The sequence below is a fragment of the Hyperolius riggenbachi genome, chromosome 2, assembly GCF_040937935.1.
Source record: "Hyperolius riggenbachi isolate aHypRig1 chromosome 2, aHypRig1.pri, whole genome shotgun sequence".
Classification (NCBI taxonomy): Eukaryota; Metazoa; Chordata; class Amphibia; order Anura; family Hyperoliidae; genus Hyperolius; species Hyperolius riggenbachi.
In genome coordinates this window covers 119,097,976-119,121,613 of record NC_090647.1, presented here as the reverse complement: position 1 = coordinate 119,121,613, position 23,638 = coordinate 119,097,976, and the positions used below count along the sequence as shown (strand labels likewise).

The following is a 23,638-nucleotide window of genomic DNA, read 5'->3' as shown; positions in this document are numbered from 1 at the left end:
TCTGTTGTGCTGTGACATCACCCTTAAAGAGACATTGAAGCGAGAATAAATCTCGCTTCAGAGTTCATAGTTAGCAGGGGCACGTGTGCCCCTGCTAAAACGCCGCTATCCCGCGGCTAAACGGGGGTCCCTTCACCCCCAAACCCCCCCTGCAAAATCAACGACCAAATTGGTCGTAAATTTTGCTCTTCCAGGAGGCAGGGCTAACAGCTGCAGCCCTGCCTCTCAGCGCATCTATCAGACGCGCATCACTGCCTCTCCCCACCCCTCTCAGTGAAGGAAGACTGAGAGGGGCGGGGGATAGGCGGAGGTACGCATCTAATAGCCACGCGGGAAGCAGGGCTGCGGCGGTTAGCCCTGCCCCAATGCGGAAGATTCCGCGATGTACGGAGGGGATTTGGGGGTAAAGGGACCCCCGTTAAGCCGCAGGATAGCAGCGTTTTAGCAGGGGCACACATGCCCCTGCTAACTATGAGCTCTGAAGCGAGATTTTGTTCTCGCTTCAGACTCTCTTTAAACACATTGTAAAGCATAGTTGCCAGCTTGTTCTGCAAGCGCTGCATCCTTTATGCCTTTTGGTGATTTGGAAACATGTCTGCCACTTTGTGCCTATACCGAGGGGTCTAGTAGCATGGCCACCCAGTAATTGTCATTCCCCTTGAGGTTTTTATGCAGGGGCCCCTCAACAGGCCAGACGGCATGAAAGATGCCATCTGCACAAAGTTGGATCCAGATGTACTCTCAATCTCCTCTTGCTCTTCCTCAGTGATGTCGGGTAAGTTCCCCGCCACAAAAATACTGCAGGAATGTTGAGCAGCACAAGCCCCTGCGATGCCTGCTGCGGTTGTTCTTCCGCCTCCTCCAAAGAAACACCTTCCTCATCCAAGCCAGACTCCTCTTCCCACATGACTCTTCCTCCTCCCCCTCTGCTGCCGCAGGTGTTGAGGAAACATCTGGTTCTGATGTGAATTGATCCCATAACTGTTCCTGTTCACGCTCCTCCACAGCTTGATCCACCACTCTACGCATGGCACGCTCCAGGAAGTAAGCAAACGGGATCAAGTTGCTGATGGCGCCTTCACTGCAACTCACCAGGTTGGTCACCTCCTCAAACGTCTGCATGAGCCTGCATGCATTTCGCATGAGTGTCCAGTTGGGCCAGAACATCCCCATCTCCCCAGACTGTCCTACTGTAGTTGTAGAGGTACTGGGTGATGGCTTTATCCTGTTCTAGCAGGCAAGAGAACAGGAGGGTCGAATTCCAGCGAGTCGGGCTATCGCAAATCAGGTGTCTCACCGGCAACTTTTTTCGCTCTGCTGAATATCGGCAAAGCATGCCATGGCCATGTAAGACCGCCTGAAATGGCCACACAACTTCCTGGCCTGCTTCAGGATGTCCTCTAAGCCTGGGTACTCTGACACAAATCTTTGACTAGATTCAGCATTTGCCATGCAGGGTACATGTGTCAGCTTTCCCAAATTCAAAGCAGAAAGGGGATTGCTGCCGTTGTCACACACCACGTTTCCGATCTCCAGCTGGTGTGGGGTCAGCCACTGATCCACCTGCTTGTTAAGAGCAGCCAGCAGAGCTGGTCCAGTGTGACTCTCCGCTTTGAGGCAAGACCTGTCTAAGATGGCGTGACACTGTTGTACCTGGCATGCAGTGTAGGCCCTGGGGGGGCTGGGGCTCTGTAGCTGGAGAGATCACAGCACCAGAAGAGTTGAACTGCCACTCAGCCGAGGAGAATGACAGTGAAGAGGTGTCAAGTTGGTCTGCTGCACAGCCACATACTCCTTGCCATCGGTCGCCAGGTTGACCCAATGGGCTGTGTAAGTTATGTACCTGACCGTGCTTGACAGACCAGGCATCCATGGTCAGGTGGACCCTTGACCCAACGCTGTGTGCCAGATGACACCACTTGCCTCAACTTCACGGTACAGTTTGGGTATCTTTTTTTTTTTTTTTTTTTTTTTTTTTTTTTTTTTTTTTTTTTTTTAGATAATTGCAGCCTGGTATCTTCCACTGCAGTGTCCCAATGGCCACAAATTTATGGAAGACCTGTCCACCAGCTGGTATGGTAACAGCTGGCGAGCTAACAGTTCCGCCAAGCCAGCTGTCAGACGCTGGGCAAGGGGGTGACTGGCAAAAATTGGCTTCTTCCGCTCAGACTTCCTTCACAGACACCTGGCTGCGGTGGGCAGAGGAGCAGGAACCACTCAAGGTCAGAGGCAGTGTAGGAGGGTGTCTGTGAAGGTGCAAGGGAGAAAGCGGCTGAAGATGCTGCACCTGGAAGGAGGAAGAGGGTGGCTTTTCTTGTGTGCTGCTCTTCCATTGCAGTCTGTGCCTTTTCTGCATGTGCCTTTGTAAGGCAGTTGTCCCTACATGGGTGTTGGCCTTTCCACAGCTCAATTTTTAGAGGCAGAGAACAGATGGCATTGCTCTGATTTGAGGCACACATTAAAAAATGTCCAACTGCTGAGCCTACCTGGGGTGATGGCACTATGGTGGCATCAGCAGCTGACATTGAAGGGCATGTTGGCTGGCTGTCCATAGGTCAGCCACCAACTGTTTCTGACAACTAGCTCCCCTGGCCCCTGCTTCTTTCAGGAACTAGTCTCCTACTCCTCTCTGACTCCCCTCTGAACTTTTCCCCTGTTCGTCTCCTCTATTGAACACGCGTGGCATCCGTGTCATAATCGTCCTGCCCAGCTTTGCTTGCCTCAGGCACCTCCATAACTGCACCAAAAGCAGGTACATCATCATCATCATCATCCTCCTCACACGTTACGTCCATAGTGTCACCACCTAACTCAGACATATGAGGTGGTGTAACTTGCTTAGCGCCTTCATCTGGTTGTAACAATGGCTGCATCAGTGATTTCCCCACCAAATAACTCCTGCGAACTGTCAAATGTAGTGGATGTGGTACTTGTAGTGCTGGTGGCTGCAGAAGATGAGGTGTTATATAGTAAACCATGTCCTGACAATCCTGGGAGTTGATGGGACGTGCCTTCTTCTGAGCACTGTACTCTGGTCCAAGGCCACACGAAATCACATCAGCACGACCTCGCACAGACCTGCCAGGTGGCCTTCCTCTGGGTCTGCCTCTACCTGTTTTGTCCATATTGGGGGGGATGAAGTGAAAGGTATGCACTGACTTGACTAATACAATGTGCAGGGAACAGGTATGCACAGTGGTATATCAGTGCGTGTGCTCACGTAGGTAGGTGCACTGAACACAACAGGTAGGTATATGCAGTGATGGGTATTACAATGTGCACCTTGCACAGTAGTAGCTATACCACCAAGGGGCCAAAGGCCAGCTGCAACTGACTGACAGGGCTGTATATAGTGCAAGTGGGTCACACAAATAGATCACAAGAACAAGATTGGCTCTCAAGAGCTGTTGAGGGGTTGTTGTTGTTGTTTGTTTGTTTTTTTTTTTTTTTTGTTTTTTTTTGTTTAAAAAGGGAAGATTCAGGGACTATTTAAAAAAACAAAAATCAAAAAAAAAAAAATCTGCATCCATTTACCTGGGGCTTCCTCCAGCCCGTGCAGTGTTCTCCCCAGAAATATTTTCCAGCCGGGTGGCATGAAAAAGTAGCCGGGTGGGGAAGTAAGGTTACGCAGGGTGCTGCTGGGCCAGAAAGTAAGCAAACGCTGAAAGGAGAGTGAGGGTCACACTGGCTGGGGAGAGGTCAGCATCACACTGAGTGCTACTGGGTGGGACGATAACTTGTTCAAGAAACAAAAATCACATTGTGAATGCTCACAAAATGCTGTATGCAGTGCATTTGTGATTTTCATACAAATCGCAACTGTAGTGTGAATGCCACCATAGGGCAACTTTGTCATAGCGATTCTCTGTTCGCTGGCGTTCAGCAAAGCTCTAAGGATTCCCTGAAAAGCACCTGTGTGAATGGGGCCTTAGTGCCATAGCCCCATCATCACATATATGACCTGACACCATTCACCATCCCTGCATGCAATGTATGTTACTCCTGCTGCTGCACAGACACTAGTTGCAGAGGAGTGCTGACTTAAAGCTGATCACACGGGCATGCGACATGAGTGGTGAGAACTCCAGCGAAGACTTTGCAAAAGCCATGCTAGTTTAAAGGGGAACTGAAGTGAGAAGAATATGGAGGCTGCCATATTTATTTCCTTTTAAACAATACACATTGCATGGCAGCCCTGCTGATCTACTTGGCTGCAGTAGTGTCTCAATCAGACAAACAGGCATGCAGCTAATCTTGTCAGATCTGACAACAATGTCAAACACCTGATCTGCTGCATGCTTGTTCAGGGGCTATGGCTAAAAGTATTATAGGCAGAGGCTCAGCGAGGCTGTCAGGTAAATAAAGATGGTAGCCTCCTTATACCTTTCACTTCAGTTGTTCTGTACAGCACAGTGATTTGTGAACATACAAGTATTCTGTCTGAACTCAATGGATGGATGTCTTTCTCAACCTAAATAACTAACTGCTGAGACAAAAAAAAAAGGCTAAACTTGATGTAAAATGCTGAACTAAACTTTTTGCCATTGCCCATACTGAAAGCTAGATATCACAGTGATGGAACTGAACTGAACAATTTGGGGTTAATAGCTAGCAAACCAAGTGTCAGCTTGTGATAAAGTGCAGAGACACAGGAGGCAGAATGAAAGCTGCCTTTTACAGCCTCTGTAAACCACTTAGCTCTCTCACTGAATGCTCCAGAATAAAGAAACATGTTGAGTTAATGTGCCACACTTCTTTGAGGTCTCCGGCATTCTTGTGACCTGAAGGACCTGGGGAAGGGGGCATTGTACATGCTGCTCTGATGAAGAGGAAGAGAAGAGCTTTTGTCCACTGTAGTAGCCAGCGGGAGCGACTCACCAAAATATAACAAATCAAACCACACATTCTTTTCAGTGCGGACTCCAGCTGAAAATTCCCGCAGTCTGCCTGTTCCTCTCTCTGCTACGAGATTTCCCTGCCCTTCCACGCTGCTGATAGGAAGGAAGCTGAGGAGGAGGGCGGAGATGGTGTCTCTGCTTGCGTTCCAAGCTGTCATGTCTATCGTGCGGAGGAAAGAATTTATGATGTAGACAGCGGCCAATCACAGCAGCCGGGCGGGAACAGAGATCTGGTGGGCGCTCCGCCCGGGTAATAGGCTCTGGGGAGAACACTGCCGTGGCAGGCAGGAGGTGCCCTCGGCGGCACTCCTGGTGGTCTCTGGTGGCGCGCCAGGTCGGGCTGCTTCTGCATTCCAAAATGTGCCTCACGGCGGCGTGCTGATGTCATCGGACGTCCTCCGGGCTTCACTGCGCAGGCTCAGAACTGAGCGCAGCTCTCCCTTTAATTACTGCAGGCACACGAGTGACAAGCCTGATGCTGCCTGCTTTTTATAAGGGGGGGGGGGGGGGTTCCAGGAGGGTGTAGCCTGATTGGCTACAATGTGCCTGCTGATTGTGATGTAGAGGGTCAAAATCGACCTTGATGCACTATGGGGGCGAATCTAACTTCCAGAAAAGTTTACGGTTCTCCACGGAAGTTCGCCGGCAAACCGTTCGGGCCATCTCTAGTCCCATACACATGCTCAAAAGCAGTCTTTTATGCAGCACAATTATCAAACTACTTTTGTTGAACAACCAAAAAGGGTTTGCTAATCAAACTGATAGGACGTCAATCCAATAGTTGGATTGACGTCTTATCAGTGGTTTGAACAATGGCAAACTTATTTGGTGGTTTCAACAATTTTAGTTGTGCTGCATAAAAGACTGCTGTTGAGTGTGTATATGGGGCTTAACTCTTAAGTGAATGGGATCACTCACCTTGAACCATTTTTGTGGATCATTATAATCCTTAATGCATGTAAACAGCCTAGAAGATTTGGCATACTTTTACAAGAATAAAATGAATTTTTTCTTACTGGTTACACTAGGTAGAATACACTTTGATCTGACACCTATTAGCGTAGCCCATCTTATCATTCGACTCTGGCTCTTTAAAACCAGAGCCCATTTCCTGCATTTTGATGCAAAGTCAATACTTTAAATTAACCAAGGTAAAGTCCATGGACTTTCATTTTACCTTTCAAATCAGATCCTGTTTGGTGCGTTGCAGTTCTAACCCACCCTGGAACTTTTAATCGTTTGGAGCCAGCATTTTCACGTCGGGCGCATTATAACCGCCGCTGCTAATCAGCATTGCACTGCAACATCCCAACACACTGCAAGCCATTCAACAAATGCGGGAGATTAGCTCCTGCATGCGTTTCCTGATGTGAAAAGAGCTAGTATTCATCTTCCACAAAAGCTTATCCTAGGAAAGAAATAAAGATGCTGGCTTGTGTGCTATTTTAGCAGTTGGTAGCAGGCCCAGAGGTGGACTAGCCTAACTCGTGTCATTGAGTTAAAGCAAACCTGAAGTAGTAAAGGCTCTGCATAGCATAGAACAGTGATCGCTAACCTTGGCACTCCAGCTGTGGTGGAACTACAAGTCCCATGAGGCGTTGCAATACTCTGACAGCTCTAAGCATAACTCAGGGAGGCAGAAGCATGATGGGAATTGTAGTTTTGTCACAGCTGGAGTGCCAAGGTTAGCCATCACTGGTATAGAACATTCCTGAGTGCAGCTCATGATTGCAGCACTGTCCCCAGCTGCAGCTTTTTCGGCAATTTCAGAACTACTTAGATGCAAGGAGTTCAAATCTACAGCTGGGGAGGGCGTTATCGAGCCTTACTGGTCTGCCCAGCTAGTTATGACACCAGGGGTGTCAAGACTAACCAAAACCTAGTCTAAGCTGTGGGCCAAACTGTAAGATTTAAACGGTCCCAAACCAAGTGGTATAATTATAGCAGACATGGAGGGCCTGCTCCTCCCCTTCTGCGAAGTAGCAGTTCAATATTTACCTGCCCCAGTGCTGCTTCCTTAAAGGACAACCAAAGCAAAAATACTCAATTGGTAGAAGGATACAATTGTCATGAAACTCCACTTTTATTGTGTTAAATCTCCTTTAATTTTAACTGTTTTTTTGCTCAATGACCTTCATTGAAGTATGTCAGAGATAAAATCTATGACCTATTGGCTTATCTCTTTCCTGCTCTCAGAAGCCATTCCCTGCTAGGGAAGGGTTTTATAGTTGGAATTTCTTTAGTTGGAATTTCTTATCAGTGAGGGTCACACTGTAGTCACTTCATGACTGAGTCAGCCACTTACATACCAGATATTTCTTTCAGGCAGAGGAAGGAAAAGAACACGGCATAGTTGGTAGTGTGCTTGGCACTGTACATACCCATGCCTATCATGTCACACATCACTTCAGGTATCCTTTAAAGGATCAAGACAATGTGGCCCAAGACAAGATGCTAGTCATTACTTCAGTCAAAGGGGAGTTTTGTTTTTGGAGGGTCTCTCCAGTCACACACGGGGGTTTGGATCCCAGGGGGGATCCCAATGGTAACTTTGTGGAGTCCCATTGGTGGTTGCTGCACCCCTCCTTAAACTGCCATTGTTTAAACCCGAAACTGTCACTGGTGTAACCCCCCCCCCCCCCCCCCCTGCTTCTATATCCTGTGTAGTCTCCAGATTTTCTTGCCTCCTCTTGACTAAACTTTTATTTCTTAAGCCCTTCAGTCAGTGCACAATACACTGGGACGAGGATGAATCCAGGACCTGGCAATGGTAATGCCCCTACACAATACACTGGGACGAGGATGAATCCAGGACCTGGCAATGGTAATGCCCCTACACAATACACTGGGACGAGGATGAATCCAGGACCTGGCAATGGTAATGCCCCTACACAATTCACTGGGACGAGGATGAATCCAGGACCTGGCAATGGTAATGCCCCTACACAATACACTGGCATGAGGATGAATCCAGGACCTGGCAATGGTAATGCCCCTACACAATACACTGGGACGAGGATGAATCCAGGACCTGGCAATGGTAATGCCCCTACACAATACACTGGCATGAGGATGAATCCAGGACCTGGCAATGGTAATGCCCCTACACAATACACTGGGACGAGGATGAATCCAGGACCTGGCAATGGTAATGCCCCTACACAATACACTGGCACGAGGATTAATCCAGGACCTGGCAATGGTAATGCCCCTACACAATACACTGGCATGAGGATGAATCCAGGACCTGGCAATGGTAATGCCCCTACACAATACACTGGCATGAGGATGAATCCAGGACCTGGCAATGGTAATGCCCCTACACAATACACTGGCACGAGGATGAATCAAGGGACAAGGATGAATCCAGGACCTGGCAATAGTAATACCAACCAGGGCATGTGGAATCCAGGAGTTGCCAACCGGAATCTCAACTATGGTATGTAAATATGTAAAGTATGTAAATGGGCCAAGAAATGCATGTAAAATGGTTATGTATTTGTCAGCCTACGCCAAACTGGCCTGGCATCAGATAATCGAGATGCTGATTCTCTGATCTAAAAATCTATAGCAAAAGTACTACCAGGGAAAAAACACTGGTAGAAGTCAAACAGTAAAACAAAGCACTACTTCAGTAGGAAGCTTAGTGCAGTTGACTGACTTGAAGTTAAAACAATAGTAGCTGTAGCTGAAACATAAACACCACTAGCAGTCTCAGCTGAGAAGTGCAGACTTGTTAACGCTGAATACTTTGTAATATGAATAAAGCAACTACCGGTATGCAAAAGTTGCAGCTTTCAGTGCACATACTCTGGGAACTTGCAATCTAAACATAGTTATGCACAAAAGCAAATATAACTGGATAATTTGTAGGGAAACGCTTATACCAAATTTGTCAGCTGTATCCCTCTATGGCTAGTTTTACACGTGAATGTCCTGAGGCAGGACAATCGCCTGTCCCCTTGCATATCGCTCACTGGCAGAGAGCACTGACAGGGCAATATGCATAACTACCCCAAACAGTGACCTTCTACCTGACGGGAAGTTTTTTTTTTTTTGTTTTTTTTTTTCCCAATTGGCACACATGCTCTGCATCACAATCTAAAGTGTTGCAGAGTCATAGACTGCAATGCAGTACTGCTTGGTAACACACTGGCTTGCAGTGTCTCATCTACTTCCACTTCACACTTTGGGTAGTGTGGCCAGTCTTATTGAGACTTACGGCCACAGAGTGGTGAACGGGCATACCATGATACACTATGCGAAAGTAGCCTGAAACTACCATCTCAATGAGCTCTAGTTCTGTTTTGTTACTGTACATGGTGTGACTTTAAAGACTTTAAGATGTCAGTCTCATTTTACATATCTACTCTAAACTGGAGAGGGTCCTGCCAGCATCCCTTGGTTGCTTCTAGGAGGGAAGTGGAACAGATTACTTAGGTCTTTAGCTACTCAACCATAGACTGTCAGATACAGGGCAAAACTGCCATATGGAGTTTCCTGGGGTTGCAAGGGAGGGGGTGGTTGTTTAAATGAAGTAATGGAGCAAACAGAACTTCCAGGTTTAGTATCATAAATGGTCTACAAGATGCACAAGCTGAGTCAACCTCTCCTAGAACGGATTTGGTCACTTATCTGTCCATTGCCTTCAATAGACATATGTTAATAAAAGAAAATTACACCAATACTCCATATCTTAAAATTCATTTTCCCTCAAATGCTTATCTTGGCCCTTTGCTGTAAAGTGGTGGTTTCAACCTACTTAAATAGGCAGGTGCATATTTGCCTTTGATTTTGGAACTGATCTCTCAAGTAACATTGCTTGGCTAGGCTGAACAGATAGTCAGCTGTATGGTTGATGCACTCTGCTATGCAGGGGGACAGCAGAATGTACAAGAGTTGGTGGTTGCTAGGTGGATTGCATGTGGAGCAGTGATCTGGGACCATTGTATGTACAAGATTTTCAGATGAGGTTGACTTTTGTGTGTATGTACTGGGATTCGCTAGCAGCCTTTTCTAAGTGCCTGTAATTAGGAAAACTCTTGCTAATGCAATGCTATGGGAATTTTTAAATTGCACCGATAGCATTACATATGCAAGAGCTTTTCAAATCAAATGCTTATAAAATTACTTCTAGTAGGTCCCAGGCCTCACAGGAGTTCCAATAACTTAGTTGCGTAAATGTATTCTATGCAGGACTGTGGCACAAAATGTCATTGCAAAATTTTTGAATCCGGATAATTCCACTTAAAATGAGTAAGCGTTTGGCTTTTGAGCCTTTGTCAGACTGAATCCTGTATGCTTACAAGATGGCTACATACTGTATGCTACATCAAAAGCATATTTTTTTAAACCAGTGCATGTCATGCTGTTGAAACAAGTTTGCTTTCTTAGAACAGTGGTTTGGAGGCCCGCATAGGTAGTCTGGTTAGCATACAGCGATTATAGATTGATTTTATAATCCCCCCTCCTACCTTAAAAAGTAGAAATTCTCAGTCAATTGTAGTAAACTTCTTTGGCTTAGTAATCCACACTTGACAACACATTTCACAGCCTGTGCCGCTTCCTCAGGTCAGTAAAAGTGCCTCCAAAAGACCAATAGCCGTAGTAAGGTCAAACGTGTATTGAGGTCACTACAACACATTTCACAGGCTAACACACCCACTTCATCAGGTATATAGAGCCCATTCATGCAAGTTGTGTTCTGGGAGCAATGAGTGCATGATCCCTCTTTATGAGCTCTATGAACCAACTGGGCTTTCAGGTCTTGGAATACCCTGGTTGTTGAGGCTGGAGAAACCTATATAGGTTTGCCAGCTGTCACGCTTGTGTCCCTCTTCTGCCAGGGACCTGGCTTGCACGGATATCCTCAGTCTTGGATGGTGATCCAGTAAGGATTCCAGAGGTTATTTGGAACGCGCTACGGTGGATGTGTACACTTTTTCTGCACTCAGCTGGTATGAGCCTGATTCCCTGGCTGTGTAGTAGGCAATAAACAGCTAGCAAGGCAGTATTGGCCATAATGATATGCAAAGGCTGTTTAAGAACTTTATTGCAACGTGTTTCCCAGGGAGCATCCCTGCTTTATCAAGCATAGAATCCAAGTTACCAAGTTATGACGGTATTGCATCAGATCAGGCTTCTGGTCTCCCTGTTATGTTTTTTCTACAAGCTTGGCCCTTTCTTAAAACTGGACGTATTTGTAATTCAGGTTGGAAGTGAGCTCTGAGATATACCAGTGTTGCTGAAATATGCAAATTATCCATTGTCCCTGTAAGCTAGCCACACCTACAGATCCACTGGATGTAATTGAAAAAACAAACCTACAAATAGTTTTGAGGTTTTTGGGTCTTATTACAGATAAGACCCTGCTTATGCTCACACAGCTGAGACTTTGCCTGGCACAGAGGCATCACAAATTCCTAGTTTTAAGAGTTGGCTGAAAGCAGAATGGATGCAGTTAGTCTGGGTTGAAATGAGATTTTTGAGTTGCTGGGACTAGCTAAAATGTGTTGGTACATTGTGTGTGTGTGTGTGTGTGTGTGTGTGTGTGTGTTGGCCAGCAGCGTAGTGGTTAGCGCTTGTCTTGCAACACTGGGTCCCCAGTTCATATCCCAGCCAGGTCAACGTCTGCAAGGAGTTTGAATATTCTCCCCATGTCTGCTTGGGTTTTCCTCTCACATCCCAAAACATACAGAACAGTTAATTGGCTTCCCCTAAATCTGCCCTAGACTGATAAGTACACTAGTCTTACTTAGACCTAAGTCTATGGTAGGGATTAGGTTGTGAACTTCTCTGAGGGTCAGTTAAGGCCAATATATGCTGTACAGCGCTACATAACATGTAGGCGCTATACAAGGACTTAACAGTCTGGCCTACTCTTGACATAAAGCTAAATCTAGGTGAATTGGACTTGAAACTCCCATAGATGGGACTACCCAGCAAGCTCATGGTGAACCAGAACTCCTAGGAGTGTAAGGGGCTACAAATGACACAAGCTTGCCTTCATAAAACAGAAGGTATTTGCGATAATTCAGATTGGCATGTGCATATGTCTCCTAATGATGTATCACTGAGTTCTGGTTTGCCATGAGCTTGCTGGGTACTCGTCATGTCCTACTTAGATCCACATTAATACAAGCCATGCAGAGTGTACTAATCTGAAACAGTCTGTATGCATGTTGTATTGTGGCTCTTTAACAAGCTGACACATTGTTGCAGTTCTTGAAGGTTTTTTAGCTTACAGGGACAAAAGATGATTTGCATATTCAGCAGTGATGCATTGTGGGAGACATGCTCACTCCAATCTGAATTATTGCAATGGCCTTTTGTTTTTAAGAACGCAAACTTGTTTCTCAAACCATCTTAATACTACTATTTCTGTAGTGCTCTTCTCTCATAGGACTCAAAACACTTTAGCTCTCTGATTCAGTAATTGGTGGTAGAAGTATTACCACAACAAAATTATAATCTGCTTCTAATGCTCTTAAAGGCTGCCATACACTGGTCAATATAGCCAACAGATCCTTCTCAGATAATTGAGGTATCTGCTCAAATCCCTACACACTACAAACTTTCAATCTTTCAGCATGAATTTTTGCAAATCTGTGCATGCCTTCTATAGCTGAGCAGCATGTTCTCAATTGGAAATGAGAGACTCATCATGCAGTGCTGGAACAAAGAAATGCCTCCCTGCAAGTAATCCAGTGATGGCTTGCTAATCACAGGGCAGCTGTGCAACCTAGAATCTGAGACTGTTCAACTCTTGGATGAGTCTTCTCTGGAGTACAAGGCTTTAGATGTGGGCTATTGCAGTCCTCACACAAGCTAGGTTTGAAGGGAGTTAGTTTCTTCCTGCAATAACTTTTTTTTTTTTTTTTTTTTTTTTTTTTTTTTTTTTGTTCCAAATCTTGTTAGATGGAGGTAATACTGCTAATCAGTGGGAAACTGTGTCAAAGCGCAAACCACGACGGTAAGTGAGACTGCAGTTTTCTTGATCTGTTAATGTATAGAATGTAGAATTTGCTTGGCTAACTAAAATCATTACTATAGACTTTATATTTTTATTTTTTTTCTTCCCTCCCTCAGAAACCATAATTCTGGGAATGGACAGCCTAACCAGACTGGCCGTTAAAGTGAGTACTGAGAATTCCTACACATGAGAAACATGCTTACAGATTACTCTAGCAAACGTTCACACTACATTTTAGCAGGCAATGCTATAGGCAAGTGCAACACCTGCCACTCATATGTTGTGCCTCCCCATGCCTTAACACAGAAGCTCAGATCTCTTTAGACTTAAGTGCAAAACTGGTTTCTAGAAACCGAACATCTTTACAAGGTTTACACTGCAAATTGGAATAAGTTTAACAAAGGAGCCAAAGTTGTGGTGCAACCATACAGCATTTTATTGTAAAAGCGCTGCATGCTGTGCATTACCCTGAGGGACCACAATCAATGGCTTAGTCCCTTAGGACTATCGTTTTTGTGATGCATCCATTGAGACCCATATTGTGAAAGGAGTCTTATGGCCCATACTCACGGGCTGCAAAAGTGGCCTGTCGCCAGCACACATGAGCGTGTGGGCGACAGCTCCCCGCCAGGTCCCTCCGCGTACACACGCGAAAGAGGGACCAGCGGCGCAACGGAAGCTGTCACCAACTCACGCGGACTAGCGACAGCTGCGGCGGCGACTGAACATTTCAATCGCCTGGCGACATCAGCGACGGGCGACAGTTCGGGGTGCGCGCCCATTCAACGGCCCATACTCACGGGCGACCTGTCGCCGCAACACGTGGCACCCGCACAATTGTAGCCTGTGAGTATGGGCCATTAGGATAGTTTCCAAGAACCTCCCTACCCATGCAACATCTGAAGCTTCCAGCACATAGTTTAGCCAAATCGGAACAGAATTATACCATCTGATAGAAGGACCTGACTTTTTTTTTTTTTTTTTATAAATCGCCCAATCTTTACAGCTTCAATCGCTTATCTAACTCTAGGTAAACATGCAGTTGGTTAGACTTTGGGACAGTGCACACCAAAAAGCACTAGCATAAGATGCTCAGCACTTGAGTATTTTATTTTTCTAGGCATGTACCTAGCCATTTTTGGCGCAACACTTGCTTTTGGTTACAGTACAGCAGTAACACTTGAAAGATCACTCTGTTCTAGCGCTTTTCAGAGTGTCTTTTTTTTTTTTCCCCCCCACTTTCCTATGCTGAGGCTGAATCACCTCAAATGCTGCAGGACCCATGTTTGGGAGAAAATACCATCAATCTGGTGTGATCCATCCCATTCAAATTAGCCAAGCACTTTTCAAAGCACTGGCATTTTTGGTATGCACCAGCCCTAACTGTCCTCAGGCATGGGTTTACACTATATGCTCTGTACTGCTTAAAGTGTACCAAGACATCTATAGAAAGATTTGATACTTGCCTGGGGCTGCCTCTAGCCCCATAAGCACTGCTGAGTGCCTCTATTCTCCTGCTAGCAGTCCCAGTAATCTGGCTCAGCCATGCCAGTTGGGCTCTTCTGTGCATGGCAGAGGGGCTGTGCATGCAGACTGACAGAGCCAGATTACTGGGACTGCTATCAGGAGAATGGAGGTACTCGGAAGGACAGCAAGGGACTTAGCTGTGCTCAAGGGGCTAGAGTAAGCCCCGGGTAAGTATAAAATCTTTAGATGTCTCGGGTACAATTTTAAAGGGACCCTGAGCACTAGTTCAAAAAAATTGGGGCTTCCTCCACCACAAGGTCCCCAGCATCCTCATGGCTCATCTCCCAGTTCCAGCTGGTGGATCGATTAAACAACTTCAGCCTGAAGTTTGTTAGGGCTGCTTCCTGCTTTGACTATATCCATCATCACGCCATCTGGTTACACATCACACTGGCGTGAGTCCTGTGCGATTCTCTAATATATTGCGCAGGACTCGTGCTGGCCAGTGTGAATATGTACAAGTCCTGTGCATGCACAATTCAGTAGTCGAACTGCAAAGGACTCGCGCCAGCATGAAATGTAGCCAGCTGGTGTGATTACGCCTATAGTCAAAGCAAGAAGCTGCCCTGACTTCTAATAACAGATCTGCTGACTGGGAGAGGAGCCAGGAGGATGCCAGGGGACATTGCAGCCTACAGTGGGCTGAAGGAAGCCCCAGTAAGTCCCAATTTCATCTTTAAATCAGTGCTCATGGTCCCTTAAGGTTCCATTGCCAAGCAGATGTGTGCCAATTGTATGTAATGGCTCATTGCTGCAAGACATTGTATGAACAGATCTAAGACACTAAGGGCTACATTTTTGTATCCAGAAACCTTGCACACTAAAGGTGCATAAACGCGCACTACTGCCAGCAACGACTGGTCTGCCAGACCCTCCTGCTGGGTGGACGTTCAGCTGACAGTAGTGCGGGTATGCGCTGGCGGCGGACTGATAAGGCTGTTTCTGAACGATCCGCATCAGTCCGCCGACAGTGCGTACACACGCATACTGTCGGCTAAAGACCGCCCAGCGGGGGGTCTGGACACGTCATTGCATTTAGTAGTGCGTGTGCGCACCAAGATGAGAGGCTCTTTATTGGAAAAGATGTGCAACTGACTTTCCCTCATGCAAAATTCAGAAGCCATCTATTGACCTAAACTTCAATAGGTTGCAGTCCCCATCAGAATTTGCATGCAGAGAAACTGCGTATCACCCATGGTGGAAACAAGCCTTTGGGCCAGTGCACACCAAAAACTTCTAGCAGATCTGAAAAACGCTAGAGGTTTTTGAAGCAGATTTCAGAGCGATTCTAGGCATGTTCAGAGATTTTCTAAACATGCCTAGTGTTTTTGGAGTTTTTGTGTAGCAGATGTCATATTTTCACAGTAAAGCTGTTACTAAACAGCTTCTGTAACGCCTGGAAAACCGCTCTCATCTAGCAGTTTTCAGAGCAGTTTTCCACTTTCCTAGACTTTTAAAGTATACTTTTAGAAGGCAATTACACCAAGCTTTGCTTTTTTTTTTTTTTTTAGTAGGAGGGCTTTTTGGTCCCTTTTATCCCCCTATACATTCCTAGTAGTTTGGGTCACCCTGAGCTGCTTGGTTACTCTGCTATACTTTTAACATTGAGGAAGAAACTCCTCCAAAAACTAAATGCTGCAGTCCCGAGTTTACGTTTGTGGAAAAAACGAACCGCTTTGGTGTGCACCAATCCCATTAACTTTTTTATTAGCCAAGCTGTTTCCTGTCATGAGTTATTGCACTCTAGTCACTGAACTTCTCTGGTTTTCTCTGGTTGCATTTTATGACTCTGCTTCCCTTTATCCTAGGCTATTCCCAAAAGATATTACCACAAGACTGTGGATCAAAGCAGAAAACACAGTAAAGCTGCTACTTGGCAAGAAAAAAAAATAGTTTGTATAGCCATTTATAGAAGAAATGTCATTGTGGACAAACAAGACTTAAAATTTGAAAAAAATGGAACAAAAAATGAAGAGGGGGGGGGGGGGGGGGGGGAATTGACTGACTTGTGTAACCTTCTGATTCTCACATGAATTTCTTACTATAATGTGGCCCAAGATGTATTTTTAGGTATTTTTAATTCCAGCAGTATGTAAACAAAATATGTAATTTTTTTTTATCAATTGCCTTGTTTTTAATTAAAATGGTAATTAACTAAAATACATTTTTTTTTAAAAAACGAAGGTGTGCGTCTTTGTTTAACCCCTCCCATCTTGGTTCCACTTTAAGATGGCACCTAATGCTAGGTACATATGGTGGAAATTGAGCCGACTGTAAATCTGTTAGAAAATTGCAACATTTTTATTATTATTTTTCTATTTATATAGCGCCAACATATTCCGCAGCGCTTTACAAAGCACAATAAGACAAGGGGAACATAGATACAACTAACAAATATACAGCAGAGTTCCAAGCAGCACAAATATTGTTACAAAAACAGTAAACATTAGGATGACCCTGCCCTTGCGAGCTTACAATCTAATGGGTAGTGGGGGACACACTAGGTAAGGGGGTCGAGGATGGATGAGGCAGTGATTCTTTGCCTCTGATTACATTGTGACAAATAAGTAAATAAAGGGCTATAGAATGTTATAAGCTTGTCTGAAAAGGTGTGTTTTTAAGAGTGCGTTTGAAGATGTCCAGGTTTGGAGCATGACGTACAGGCTGTGGAAGAGTTCCAGATAAGGGCTGATGCTCGTGTAAAGTCCTGGATGCGAGCATGAGAGGAGGTGATCAGCTTAGAGGCCAGGAGAATTTCTTGGGAGGAGCGAAGGTTGCGGGAGGGACAATATCTTGAGATTAGTGAGGAGATGTATAAAGGAGACAACTCGTGGAGGGCTTTGTATGTTAGAGTCAGGAGTTTGAACTGGATCCTCTGGGTAATGGGTAACCAGTGGAGAGAATGGCACAGTGGGGCTGCATCAGAAGAGCGTGTGGAAAGGTGAATGAGGCGGGCCGCTGCATTTAGAAGAGATTGGAGAGGAGCTAGCCTGTTTTTTGGTAGGCCACAGAGCAGGGTGTTGCAGTAGTCTAGGCGGGAGATGATTAAGGCATGAACAAGCATTTTGGTGGCCTCTTGTGTGAGGAAGGGACGGATACGGAATATATTTTTGAGCTGGAAATAGCAGGTGGTGGTTAATGAGGCAATGTGAGGTTTAAAGGAGAGCTGAGTCAAGTATAACCCCCAAGTAGCGGGCCTTAGTGGTTGAGGTTATTGGGGTGTTGTCTACCGTTATTGTTGCAATTGGTGGGGGTGTAGATAGCAATGGTGGAAAAATCACAATTTCCGTTTTAGTCATGTTGAGTTTGAGGAAGCGGGAGGACATGAATCCAGAAACGGCACGTAGACAGTCGGGGACTCTGGATAGTAGTGAGGACAGGTCAGGAGCTGAGAGATAGATTTGGGTGTCATCCGCATAGGTGATACTGGAAGCCAAAAGAGTTAATTAGTTGTCCCAGGCCACGGGTGTAGATTGAGAAAAGAAGTGGCCCAAGAACAGAGCCTTGAGGTACACCAACAGACAGTGGGTGTGGAGAGGACTTGGTGTTAGAGAAGGAGACAGTGTAAGAGCGTCCAGAGAGATAAGAGGAGATCCAGGAATGTGCTTGTCCCTTGATTCCTAAAGATGAGTGTCTGCAGAAGCAGAGCATGATCAACCGTGTCAAAGGCAGAGGAAAGGTCAAGGAGTATTAGAATGGAGAACTGGCCTTTGGATTTAGCTACCAGTAGGTCATTAGCAACTTTCGTGAGGGCAGTTTCAGTGGAATGGTGTGTGCGGAATCCAGATTGAAAGGGGTCAAGTAAGGAGTTGGTAGAGAGAAAGGCAGACAATTCTGAATGGATGTGACGTTCCAGCAGTTTAGAAGCAAAGGGGAGGAGCGAGACAGGACGGTAGTTGGATAGAGAAGTTGGATCAAGAGGGTTTTTTGATTAGTGGTGTGGTGATAGCTTGTTTGAATAAGGAAGGAAAAGTGCCAGTGGAGATAGAAAGGTTGAATAGAGTTGTTAGAGCGGGATTAAAGGAGGAGGAAAGCTGGGGGATTAGATGAGAGGGAATGGGGTCCAGGGCACAGGTAGTGAGATGCGCTTTGGAGATTAGTGAGGAAAGACACTGATCAGTTAGTGTGGTGAAAGATGTTAGAGTGGGAGACTGGTCTTGTGGAGCGGGGGGAGGCAGTTAGTGGTGGGTGAGGGTGCAGGCGGACAGAAGGAATTTATAGGTGACGGCTGTGCTGGTAAAAATGGTTGCGCATTAAAGCTATTACGTATTGCATCAATCTTGCTTGTAAAGTATGATGCAAAGTTGTCGGCTGACAGACATGTGGTAGGGGGAGGAGGTGGGGGACGAAGTAGGGCGTTAAAGGTGTTGAATAATTGTTTTGGGTTGTGAGACTGTGAGGAAATGAGCGAAGAGAAATAAGACTGCTTAGCAGAAGTGAGGGCATCCCTGAGCTCCTGCATAGTTTGTTTATAGTGATTGAAGTCTTCTACAGCAGTGCTTTTTCTCCAGCATCTTTCTGCCACCCTGGGCTTTAAACCTGTCAGATCTGATTTCTGATCAATTTTCTGTTTTATGGAAAACCAATCAGAAATCAGATCTTCGAATCTGTCAGAAAATTGCATAGTGTACTAAACCTTATACCAGCAGGTTTAAAGCCCTCTTGTTATAAAAGGCAAATTTCAATTATTTTTAGGCTCCTCACAGCCCATTCGCACCTGATGACTACTTGTAAAGCAGTAGAACTATTTCTATGGCATGCTCACATCCAGGGCCGCCATCAGAAATTTTAGGGCCCGTCACACACCATCAGGTCTGGGCCCACCCACTGGTTGCTGTGCCCAGCCACCCCACCCCCATGTTCGTGTGCAACATGCACTGCGGTGAAAAATGTGCATAGCTCTGAAGTGGGCATGACCATGGCATGTTGTAGGTGGAGCCAAATACTAGCAAAATACAGGTAGCCCCGGTAAACAAATGAGATGGGGACTTGTAGATATGTTATCCTTTAGCTGTTCCTGTTCCTTTTGTCCCCCTCTTTTCTTCCTGTGCCTCTTTAGTCCCGGTCTCACCTCAGTTTGTGCCTCTTTTGTGTCCCTCTGTGTGACCTAATGTTCTTGTCTCATTTCTTTTCCCCCTGTGCCTCTTTTATCCCCCTGTTACCTCTTCTCCCCTTCTGTCTCAGCTAGTCCACCTGCCCTAGCCAGGTATAGGTGGTGCCCCAATATAGGTAGCCAGGTGTAAATGCCCCGAGTATAGGTAGCCTGGCATAGCTGGTTCCCCAGTACAGGCCAGCAAGATAAAGGTGCCTCACAGCCAGCACATGTGGCCCTTCCAGAGCTTTTTGGGGGGGCCCAGGGCCCCAGAAGGCGGTACAGAGCTGCAGTGGAGATGTTAAAAGGCGTTCTGGGCCATTGCACACCAAAAACCACTAGCGGATCTGCAAACGCTAGCTGTTTTTGAACCTGTTTTTAGAGCGATTTTCTAAACGTGCCTAGTGTTTTGTGTAGCAGATTTTACAGTATATTTTGTTACTGTAAAGCTGTAAGTTTGGGGGAAAAACTGCTCTGGTGTGCACCATCCCATTCACACATTAGCCAAGCAGTTTTCACCCTGCAAGCGTTTTTAAAATGCTCAGAACCACTCTTGGTGTGCACCAGCCCTCTATAATGTGAAAAGATTGCCTAGGAGAAGAGTAAATTGTTGCATCAGGCCCAATGTGACTTTAACTCTGCAATCTTACTCCAATTTGTGGTGCGTGAGTAGCCTTAAAGGACCACCGAAGTGAGAGGTATATGGAGGCTGCCATATTTATTTCCTTTTGAGCAATACCAGTTGCCTGGCTGTCCTGCTGATCCTCTGCCTCTAATACTTTTAGCCATAGCCCCTGAACAAGCATGCAGCAAATCAGGTGTTTCTAACATTGTCAGATCTGACAAGATTAGTTGCATGCTTGTTTTAGGTGTTTAATCACAGCTGCAGCTAAATAGATTAGCAGGACTGTCAGAACAACTGGTATTTCTTAAAAGGGAATAAATATGGCAGCATCCATATTCTTCTGACCTAAGTCTTCCTTTAATGTGGGTGACCATATGAGGCAGTCACTGTGCCTATTTCATAGATTTTTTTTAAACACGGCTTTATTGAACAGTAATCTGTATATACATAGACAGAGCAGTAATAGCTTCAGGCTTCTTGCACACCAAGACGTTGTGTTAGGTGCCACGTTAAGGTCGCATAACGTGCACCTAACACAACGTATGGTGCTGCAAAAGCCGACGGTAGAGTAAGCCGCGTTCGGCTGCTTGATTCCTATAATGTCTCCCAGAGTGGCGCTGATTGGCCAGCGGGACCACGTGATGCAGAGCGAGACACTCCGCATCACGTGGTCCCGCCGGCCAATCAGCTGCCGCCAGTGCAGTGAATATTAAGTAGCCATGTGCGCGGCTACTGTAGCTGGCTCTCCCCGCCTCCTCTCCGCCCCCCACTGCGCATGTGCAAACAGTCTAACGCGGCTATAGCCGCTCCAACGCCGTAGCATGCTGCACTTTGCACCGAACGTGCAGCATTACATGTAACGCAACGTGGGCTGTGTGAACAGCCCACTTGTGTTACATTGCTGTGCGTTGGGGGAGCGTTACAGGCGCACTAACGTGCGCCTGTAACGTCTTGGTGTGTAAGCAGCCTCATTGTACATGCAAAAGATGATACAACATTTTGCTCATATAGGTAGGTGTTAAACTGAATCAGAAGTAGCAATACAGATTTAAAGGAAATTATATAACCAGTAATATATATGTCAACATGACATTGTAACACAAGAAAAAGGCCATCAAATACATCATACATAGATGAGAAGATTAACATGTATTAGAGGACAATTATAATATAACTGTGGACGGTGATAGAACCCATTTACCCCATACTTTGGTATATTTGCCTGGACAGTCTGTGTTGATATACCAGTTTAATATATGGTAAAACATTATTGACCTGCATAATCCAGTCAGAGATTGATGGAGTTTGAGTAGTGATCCACCTCATCGTGATAGTCCTACATGCGTATAGAAGGGCCTCACGTAGCATAGTACGTTCAAATTTGCTGTATTGGTGCTCAGGCACTATCCCCAATAAACAGATCTTAGGGCATAGGACAGGTTTTTCCAGAATTTCGGCCACTATTTGGGTTGCTTACAGCCAAAAAGACTGTACTCGGATACTCCCACATGTGCCAGAAGTCAGCTGATGGTGTCTGACACTTAGGGCAGGCCGGAGGGTAATTAATTTTAATCTTAGATAATCTGAGAGGTGTGATATGCCTGTCTAATAATATAGAATTGGATCAGTTTGCCATTTGCAGAGATAGAGGTGTGAGTAGGCGACTCAAGGGCGTCCTCCCAATCTTCATCATCTAAATCTGGCAAAAGTGCAGACCATTTGGATTTGAGGTCTGAATCCTGATCAGTCAAGGCTGCAATGCAAGAGGTGTATAGCATGGAGACCAGTCCACCCATACCTTGTGTGCGTAGTATCCCTATTATTGGGAAATCAGAGAGGGATATTTGAAGATTGCCAAACTGGGCTTGCCAACAGTGCCGTAATTGTAAGTATTTATAGAACTAATCATTAGTGAGGTTATGAGACAACTTGAGTTGGTCGAAAGACTTGAAAACACCCTGGTCCAAAAGATGGCTAAATGTGGTAATTCCTAATCTTTGCCATTCTAAGGCTCCATGAAATGAGGCTAATTGTGGGTATCTGAAATTAAACCATAGGGGTAAGCTCTAGTGGGGAATTTACCTGAAATATACATTTAGTTGCTTCTCAGACCTTTACAGCTAGTTTATGAATTGAGGTGCCTTTGCCTATTAATTGAGACTTGGGGTTTTCCAAAAAGGACAGCAGATTATCTCCTCGAACAAACTTTGCTAATAGTTGTTCTGAAATGGGGCGTTCCAGGTGGTCATGTATCCATGTGGTTAGATATCTAAGCTGGCCGGCTAGATAGTACAAGTAAACATTGGGGAGTGCTAAACCAGCAGATTGCTTGGGGGCTTGTAGAGATTGCAGCTTAACTCTATGCCTAGGGATGAAAATATGAACATGTTCTAAAGTATATAGGAGTTTTGGTAATATGATGATTTTAACTAGATTAATGCGCCCAATAACATTTAGAGGAAACGGGCTCCAGGCATTAAATTTCCCTCGGACAAAGTGGAGTAGAGGGTCAATGTTTAAACGAAAGAATTCGGATTGATCAGGCGTGATATGTATACCCAGGTATTTGAAGCTCTTGACCAACTGAAGCTGAGATTCTAAAGATGTTTCTTTGATGGAGTTGGAGTCTAAAGGTAAGACAGATTTTTTGCCAGTTTATACATAGTCCTGAGTAAGTGGAAAAGGATTGTATAGTTTGAAAAACTTGATAAAGGGAGGTTGCTGTGTCTTGCAAGGACAAAATTAGGTCATCTGCATATAAAGCTAAGGTATCAACAAGACCATCTACCCGCAGACCACTAATTAAGGCATTAGAGCGTATACGGATGGCAAGCACCTCCATAACCAGAGAGAACAGATGGGGAGAAATAGGGCATCCCTGTCTGGTTCCTCTAGTAAGTGATAGTGGGGCTGATATGTGACCATTAATAATCAAGGTTGCTTGAGGAGCCTTATATAGCAATTTAATCCAGGCGTTATTTCTCCCACCCAGCATGGATATGTGTAAAAATACACCCCAAAACACATTATACTACTTCTCCTGAGTACGGCAATACCACATGTGTGGCACTTTTTTGCAGCCTAACTGCGCTAAGGGGCCCAAAGTCCAATGAGCACCTTTAGGCTTTACAGGGGTGCTTACAATTTAGCACCCCCCAAAATGTCAGGACAGTAAACACACCCCACAAATGACCCCATTTTGGAAAGTAGACACTTCAAGGTATTCAGAGAGGAGCATAGTGAGTCCGTGGCAGGTTTCATAAAAAATTTTTTTTTTGTCGCAAGTTAGAAGAAATGGAAACTTTTTTTTTTTTGTCAGTCATTTTCTGCTTACTTGTGACAAAAAATATTATCTTCTATGAACTCACTATGCCTCAGTGAATACTTTGGGATGTCTTCTTTCCAAAATGGGGTCATTTGGGGGGTATTTATACTATCCTGGAATTCTAGCCCCTCATGAAACATGACAGGTGGTCAGAAAAGGCAGAGATGCTGGAAAAATGGGAAAATTCACTTTTTGCACC

At 45.4% G+C, this 23,638-nt stretch overlaps 2 protein-coding genes across 3 annotated transcripts in view; one reads left to right on the top strand and one right to left on the bottom strand.

Annotated features, from left to right (window-relative positions):
- Positions 1–16,371, top strand: part of LOC137544045 (protein D7-like) — a 63,156-nt gene extending 46,785 nt beyond the window's left edge. For both annotated transcript variants that reach the window (XM_068265112.1, XM_068265111.1), the window contains exons 6-9: positions 7,613–8,337; positions 12,816–12,870; positions 12,987–13,033; positions 16,206–16,371. In XM_068265112.1, coding sequence (XP_068121213.1) covers positions 7,613–8,337; positions 12,816–12,870; positions 12,987–13,032 — 826 coding nt within the window. In that variant the 3' untranslated portion in view covers position 13,033; positions 16,206–16,371. The remainder of the gene's footprint in view (positions 1–7,612; positions 8,338–12,815; positions 12,871–12,986; positions 13,034–16,205) is intronic.
- Positions 1–23,638, bottom strand: part of NCKAP1L (NCK associated protein 1 like) — a 374,626-nt gene that overhangs the window by 303,922 nt on the left and 47,066 nt on the right. The gene's annotated exons all lie outside the window — the stretch shown is intronic.